Source organism: Sinocyclocheilus rhinocerous, unplaced genomic scaffold (genome assembly GCF_001515625.1).
Source record: "Sinocyclocheilus rhinocerous isolate Xijiao unplaced genomic scaffold, SAMN03320098_v1.1 scaffold214, whole genome shotgun sequence".
Lineage (NCBI taxonomy): Eukaryota > Metazoa > Chordata > Actinopteri > Cypriniformes > Cyprinidae > Sinocyclocheilus > Sinocyclocheilus rhinocerous.
In genome coordinates this window covers 235,208-243,440 of record NW_015657514.1, presented here as the reverse complement: position 1 = coordinate 243,440, position 8,233 = coordinate 235,208, and the positions used below count along the sequence as shown (strand labels likewise).

The 8,233-nt window shown below is 37.0% G+C and overlaps 1 protein-coding gene across 7 annotated transcripts in view; it reads right to left on the bottom strand.

Moving 5' to 3' along the window:
* Window positions 1-8,233, bottom strand: part of LOC107721224 (kinesin light chain 1) — a 49,124-nt gene that overhangs the window by 33,635 nt on the left and 7,256 nt on the right. For all 7 annotated transcript variants that reach the window (XM_016529135.1, XM_016529136.1, XM_016529137.1 and 4 more), the window contains exons 2-3: window positions 2,284-2,560; window positions 2,097-2,162 (exon numbers count right to left, since the gene is read on the bottom strand). In XM_016529135.1, coding sequence (XP_016384621.1) covers window positions 2,097-2,162; window positions 2,284-2,559 — 342 coding nt within the window. In that variant the 5' untranslated portion in view covers window position 2,560. The remainder of the gene's footprint in view (window positions 1-2,096; window positions 2,163-2,283; window positions 2,561-8,233) is intronic.

Genomic DNA, 8,233 nt, shown 5'->3' with positions numbered 1-8,233 from the left:
ATATATATATATATATATATATATACATAAATTAGCATGAAACATGAAATGCATAGGATAATTAAGAGCAACAATAAAATACACAACTAAATATAGTAAGTCATAAAAAATATGCAAAAAATAATATACTATTGTACAATGTAAAAAAAGTTTGTAATTAAAAAAAAAATTTAAAAATGCTTTAGTTAAAACCTGTCAATTGGTCAACTGCAAGTTATCTTACCATATGCAGTGAAAACTTGCATTATATGTAATTTTATTGTAAAATTACAGTCAACTGTATGATTTTTGGAAGTAAAAACTATTAATTATCATATCATTTACGGTAAAAAAAAGAAACATTCCCTAAATGACATCACATATGACATTTTATTCAAACAGTTTTGTTTCTTGTTTTTTATGTATATTAATGTACAATAAGATGTGTTTGTGTTACATTTATGTTATGTAAGTGTTTCGGAATAATTCACCCACAAATGAAAATTACACCATGATTTACTAGGTGTATATGACTTTCTTCTTTCAAAAGAAGTTATATAAAAAAATGTCCTGGCTCTTCCAAGCTTTATAATGGCAGTGAATGGGGGTTGAGATTTTGATGCCCAAAAAAAGTGCATAAATCCATCATAAAAAGTTCTCCACATAGCACTAGGGGGTTAATAAAAGCCTTCTGAAGTGAAACGATGCATTTGTGTACGAAAAAATATCCATATTTAAAACTTTATAAACCATAATCTATAGCTTCTGCTAACTGTCGTACACGCGTATTAACACCTGGGGTCGTGTGGACAACTTTTTATGATAGATGGATGCACTTTTTGGGCTTCAAAATCTCACCCCTATTCACTGCCATTACAAAGCTTGGAAGAGCCAGAACATTTTATAATATAACTCCGATTGTATTAGTCTGAAAGAAGAAAGTCCGCTCTCCTCCACATCACGAGTAAACATGCCCCTTATTGCTGATTGGCTACAAGTTTGTTTTGCGATTCGGCCCGAATCAGTTTTCTAAAGTGTTTTTGAAAAATCACTTACTCTGCCTTTAATGCATTATCTTAGTGTTGTTATTTAAGTGTGTTCCCCAGATGGTGTTTTGTCTTTTTGTGTATGTTTTATGGACAGGCCACTTAGAATTAATTCATTTTTCTATTTCACCACCTGTATTATTATGGTGAATTTTCTCCATAGTTCAGTTTCCATAATTGATTTGGCTATTTTCCTGTTTAGCACTGTGAAGCTGCTTTGACACAGTCTGTATTGTATATAAAGCACTGCGGGAGCGCTAAAGGTGACTTACCTAGTACTTAGCCAAGAATTTGATTAAACAATGTGATTTTAATTTAATTTCTGAAAGAACTGACTTGAAAGAATTGAGCTGATGCTTACTTCCTGAGCCTGACAGTCTGTGCTCTACTGATTCATTCTTCTGATAGACACAAGTGCCATTATGTGTATTGGGCAAAGCCAATGAGTCAAAATGAGGAGCAGACAACACTATTTTTGGCACCTTCTCTTCCTGAGTGGTTACCGATCTGAAGTGATAGACTGCAGTTAGAACTCATGTACTCATGCTGATAAAATAAACGCACCTCGACTTGGAGTCAAATAGTACAATGTGAAATACCATGTGAAAATTAGTGTTGTCAAACGATTAATCACGATTAATCGCATCCAAAATAAAAGTTTTTGTTTACATAATATATGTGTGTGTACTGTGTATATTTATTATGTATATATAAATACACACATGCATGTATATATTTAAGAAAAATGTTATGTTTATATATTTAAAATATTTATATATAGTTATATGAATATAAATATATACATGGAAATGCATGGAAATATTTTCTATATATATACTGTATGTGTGTGTATTTATATATACATAATAAATATACACAGTATAAACACATATATTATGTAAACAAAAACTTTTATTTTGAATGCAATTAATCGTGATTAATCGTTTGACAGCACTAGTGAAAATATATCAAATCGGAGTCAAACCAAACCTGTGTGCCTGTACGCCAATGAACCTGAGAGCATGGTTTAATTTTTGATGTGCCACAGTGCGTGTTTTGCAGTTCTTTTACCTGTGCTCGAAGCTTCTGTTTCTCTGCCTCCACTGCACTCAGGTGCCCTGACAAAGCCATCATCACCTGCGCCGATCGATAAAAGAAAGAGAGTGAAAGTAGCCATGGTGTTACTATGGTTACAAGCAAATTTATTCAAAAAACAATCACCATTTCATCCCACTTTGGAAGCATTTCCACACTGCACCTGTGCTTCGCTGAGGCCCAGCTCCAGCATCTCCATAGAGCGCTGGATCATGGCTGTCTTCTCCTCAACAGCACGACCCTCCTGGCTCTGTTTGAGGCAGCGCAAGGTCCCCATCAGCCCCTCTAGGATGACCTGATGTTCTGCACGGAGCGCCTCCAGCCCCTGCATGACCTCCCGTGTCCGACATAGCAGCTCGTCCTGGGACAGCTTCTCTTCGGGGTCCCCCTGCCCGTCCGTCTCCTTCACGCACACCACGCTCGACATGTCCTCACGCATCCTAAAGAGATATACACAATACAAGAATGAGAACAGAAGTCTGGGAACTGTTCCTGTTCAGATGAGTGTGTTTGTATAATTGATCAGACATGAAAAGACACTGAAGGCAATTAAATTAGAGTCGTCACTTCCTTGTTCTTGTGCCTTGAAACCCTTAAGGAATAACTCAAGTCACTGTAAATGGGAAGTGGCAAAGAAAAGTCAGCAAACATCTCTTGGCAAAAGAATGAATTCCCTACCAACTTCCATAAAACACCATGGGAACTGGACCCAGAATGCACTGTAGAGGTTACATGACCAACAGAACCAAACATTTCCTCAAACTGAGTTTTATTTGGTTTTAATCCAGCTTAAGCGTCTGTCACAGAGACAAACATCTACATTGCCTTCAAGAACTTATATAACAGGACTAGGAACCTATAGAAATGGCTTGCATGTAGTAAATCAGCTTAACTTACTTCCAAAGCTTTAAACAATGACTGTTTCACTTAACAGTTTTAAAGTTGAGACAACGGACATCAGCTAGAGCAAGATGTTAGCTCAGATTTAACCAAATTAGTTGATGGACTACATAGATAATCAAATTTTCCAGAGAGTGGTGCTTGCATTGGCAAAACACATTGATGCAATGCTATGGTGCTGGCTGCCAGGGCATTACTATGCAGTTGCTAAGACATTTTAACATGTGCTATGTGGCTATTAAGGTGTTTTTTTAAATGGTTGCTTACTGGTCCAACATTAGTGATATTCTGGTCTCTAGCTAGGCTCAGATCTCTTCTGCTTGTTTTAAAGCCTCAAGTATACTTCACTTGAGCACATTAAGCCCAAAGTATACTTCAGTTTTGATGCGAATGTTTAAGCGTATGCCTACAGCCAATAGAGTGGAATGTGGAAAATAAGTGTGTTCTGCACTGTTGGGCAATAGATGGACCCCTGTCGATAGCTTTTCGACTGAATGAGCGTGTTGAATTGGCAGCACAGCCCTGCTACAGATTCGGTGTGCAAGGTACTATATTTTTTCAAAAATTAGATTAAAAATCACATTGACTTATTTATGTTTACTTCCTGTACCTGACCATTCCTGTCCCGTACCTCAAAACCATGAGTCAAAATTTGAAGTGTAGCTTACAACGCTTCCCATTTTTGGCACATATTCTCTTCCTAAGTGGTTACCTATCAGAAGTAGTAAACTGTCGTTAATACTCATGATAGAACTCATGTTGATAAAAAAATGCCAAATAATACAATGTTAAAATACATCAAATGGGAGCCAAGGAGATGGAATCGAGTTAAAATTTTGGAGTATCACACCAAAGCTGTGTGCCTAGGTTACAGGCACAGATCCCTTCTTCATTTGTCTATGGGATTTTTTGCTTGTTTGAAAGTATACATCACTTGAGTAAATTAAGCCAAAAGTATACTTTAGTTTTGATGTGAACACCTAGCGTATACCTACAGCTAGAGTTAAACATCCACTAGTGTGCTCTGCACCACTGGCACTAGATGGACCCCACTCTGTACCTTTTCGGCTGGTTAAGCATGTGGAATTGGTGACATAGACCATCGAGACAGAGATCACTGATTGGCAGTTCAGCTAAGCGAATCGGTGTACGAAAAGAAAAAACGGAAATGACCAAAATAAGAAAACGCCCTCTAAGTCAAGAGGGTACTCACAGTTGCTTGGATTTGGGTCCACCTTTCAGTTTCCCTTTTTGAATGACAACTATAGACTACTGCCACCTTCTGGTATGGAGAGTTATTTCCACTCACACAGGTGCAAAACACACATTGGCCGTGTCTTTGCAGTTGTGTTCAAGCAGAACATTTCAACTTAGACGCAGGCGATTTGAAGCAGCACCACAGTAGGCATCCATTGTCGCTAGTTCTTTAAAATCGGTTTGGTTTGTCTGGGCCTTTAACATTCACCAGTTGAAATCATAAGGGTTATCTCTAAGGAAAGTAACAGCGGACTACATAACTTGAGGAATCATTCAAAATCGTAGCACAAACAGTGCATGCTGAGTTACACATCAACGTTTAATACTTTCTGTCTTAAGTATAAGCAATAGTAGTGATGCTTGTTTTCGCAAACACAATGAACATTAAATTCTAAACTAAAAGACAAAAAGTAACTTCACTTAGAGGTGCAAAAACAATGCAAGAATTTAAAAGGCTCCTCGCTCTTCCCAGCCTGACACAAGGACACAAAGCAGCTGTCTTTGTTGTTGCCAAGACACTACTCACCTGGTAAGGCAGATCAGGGTTGCTAAGGCAGTGTGTGAGGCACGTTAGCGCACTGGGAGTTGCAAGAACCCAAAGAGCAAAAAAAGAGAACCTGAGATTGTTGCCCTTTCAAACGCAATACCTCCAGACTACAGCGAAGATGCTGGGAAAACCCATTCACTGGAAATAAACACGTCTCCACAGATTTCTTTTCTCTTGTGAAAACAAGCGTACAATCTCCTCCCTGCCATGCTGATGTAAAGAAGAGGTGGGTCTATGTGCTGCTCCTGAGCTTTAGGCTTGTGCTGTATTCCGGTGGGAGGGGAAATGGGAAGTAAGACGGCAGAGATTCATGTGACCCATAAAGCAACTCGTCGTCTGGCATGTGACAACCACTGAGCAGGAAACACCCATGCATGATGGGAATCAAAGTACTGATGAATCTGCTGCAGAGATTGTTCAGAACAAATAAATTTTCATTGCTCTTTTCCAACAAGGACCACCCACTCAGACCCACTGAATATCTAACAATGTTAGATTTTCTTGGTAACAATATATATTAATTTATTTCTAATAATAACAAACATATTACATTTGGCTATTGTCAACAGAATTATTACTTTTTTTTGTAGAAAAGGAATGCACTGATATTAATTCCAGCTGATACCAATAAATTATTTTCATGTCTTGACTGATAACCAATAAACTATAGATATTAAAATTGTAAACTATTTTGTTAAGAATATACAGTAAATTAAGAATAAAACACAAAACTAAAATCTATTACAAGTGAATGCACATGTATAGTATGAAAATGGATATTCAATTTGAGACAAGCTAAATATTATGTTTAAGGTTGTTAATTAAATTATTAGCGTTTTTAAAGATTGTGACTAGGGCTGTAAAATCGATATTTATATATGATTTATATTATATAAAAATATATGTTACATATATTTCTTAAATATATACACATGTCTGTGTGTGTATTTATATATACATATAAATAAATATTCAGAATACACATATATTATGTAAACCCAAACTTTTATTTTGGATGCAATAAATCGCGATTTATCTATTTTACGTCCCTAATTGTGACCTAGTATAAGATGATGGCAAATGTAATTAAATGTTAAAAAAAAATAAGAGTGCACAATTAAATATATAATTATGCAATTAACCGATGCGGATAAAAAAAACTCTAATATTGGTAAATATTAGGGCTGTGCAATTAATCGCATGCGATTGCCATGCGCATCTCGTCAGTAAAGCCGGTTCCGTGATTAGTAGTAAATCTCCATCACCTGCTTTCAGATGGAGTGGCATTTACTACACAGAGTCGTAGTTCACTGACAATTAGGCAATATTATGAACGCGATATTGCCTAGCTTATCAGTGAACTATGGCTCTGTGTATTAAATGCCGCTCCATCTGAAAGCAGGTGATGGAGATTTACTACTAATCACGGAACCGGCTTTACTGACGAGATGCGCTTGACAATCACATGTGATTAATTGCACAGCCCTAGTAGATATAACTATATGGTACCGATATGGTATCATGCATCTCTACTTTTCAGAGTAAAAAATAGGGGTGCTCCGATTGATCGGCTCGTGGAGGTAGGAAAACAAAGTTCTTTATGAACCGCAGGATTGCTTGTAATAAAGATTTAAATGCAAAAGAAAAAGCAGTAGAGCTGACTATTTCTGTCAATGGTAAGTTTGTGATACTGAAAAAGCATTTTCAGTGAAAATGTTTGGATTTGAAATCAAAATTATGGATAAATGTTGTTTGTGGTAAACAGCCACGGATCAGTTGCAGACTTGTTGTGACACAAGTGTCACCTAAAACCTGTGTTATACTTTCCGCATGAGCAATCCGGACGCGTACACGGACAGCGCGGACGCGGACTACTTGCAATTATACTACCGAAACTGTCCGCTCCGCGGACGTGTTCCATACATACGTAGTAGATCGGCTTGAACAATAAACAAACATGTGAACAAAGAATTGCCCAGAGTTATTGCACATCTGGCTGTCTTTATATTGTTTTATCGACGGATTGTACAGGTTTGAGTAGCAATGGGCTTCTTCACACAGCCTGCGCATGCGCAGTAGCCTACTGACCTTACGGACAAGTACGCGCGGTCACAAAAAAATGGGAGGCATGCAGATGTCCGCTCAGAGCCTCCGCGCACACTCTCCGATGACGATTTTTACGTCCCGCGCACCATAGCGGACACTAGCGGACTCGCGGGGACGCGGAAAGTATAACACAGGATCGGCAGATACTGCTTTCTGTGATCGGCCTCAAAAATCCTGATCGGAGCACCCCTAGTAAAAAAGTAAGCATTTAAACTTATTTAACCAACTTTTAGCCCATTTACTAAAGTTGAGATGGGGTTATGTAACCTAACATGAAAACGGACTCATTATATTACAGTTTACATGTAAAAATTGACTAATAAACCTAACAATCTCCTTGTCCTGGTTCTGCATAACGATTTGTGTTTTCAGATGAATTAAAGAACAAAGGCAGCAGGAGGACAGAGGAAGGGCACAGGAAAGATGAGCAAATGCACGGCAGGGATGGAGATGCAGATTTCATGCTGTTGTTTGAAGTGTAAATGTGTTTCAGTGCTTTGTGCTGGGGTTACGCTATCCCTGTTCTTCAAAGCGCACAGAATACACTAAATATAACTATATATCATAAGGTAAAAGGATAATCTCATCAGCATTAAATAATACTAATGAACACATAGAGGACAGACAAAGTTCATAATAGAAAAAAGGAGGTAAAGATTTTATAAGTTCCACTTGCTTCCATATCCAAAAACCGAGGAAGTAAAAACACTTTTTATCAACACCTTAACAGAAACATGTTCCTTTTAAATCATATTATACTGGATGCCAATTATCAGTATTAAAACGATTCATTTTTAAATTAAACTACTGATTTTGTGGGTAAAAATTTTTTTTGCACAGTTTCTTTGTGTTTCACAAGTTTTGACAGTTCAGAGCTCAACAGCTGTCATTAGTTGCATTGTTGTGAATAAAGGGAAGTACGAATAAAGGGAAGTACGAATCAAGATTCGGCAGAAATCAACATCTGTCCTGTGTCTTCATTTATATGTAAAAACAGACATTTTAAACTCTTACATATTAATTTCTTTCTCTAAAAAGGAGCTGTACGTGTTAACATTTATATTAACCAAAAGTAAGACATTAATTGTGATTATTTTAATCTTTTGATAGCCCTGATAAGTCATCATTTTTGGTTTTATTGAATTAAAAATACAAAATATGAATGTTTCCCTGGTTTGGTGGTTTGGAATTAGAAGTTAGAATATTTATGAAGCAGGACAGACCTTGAAGCACAGAGAAATTAAACTTTTCTTTCATTTAGAAATCTGGCAGCAAGAGTGTGAAAATCTGACTCAAACCCATT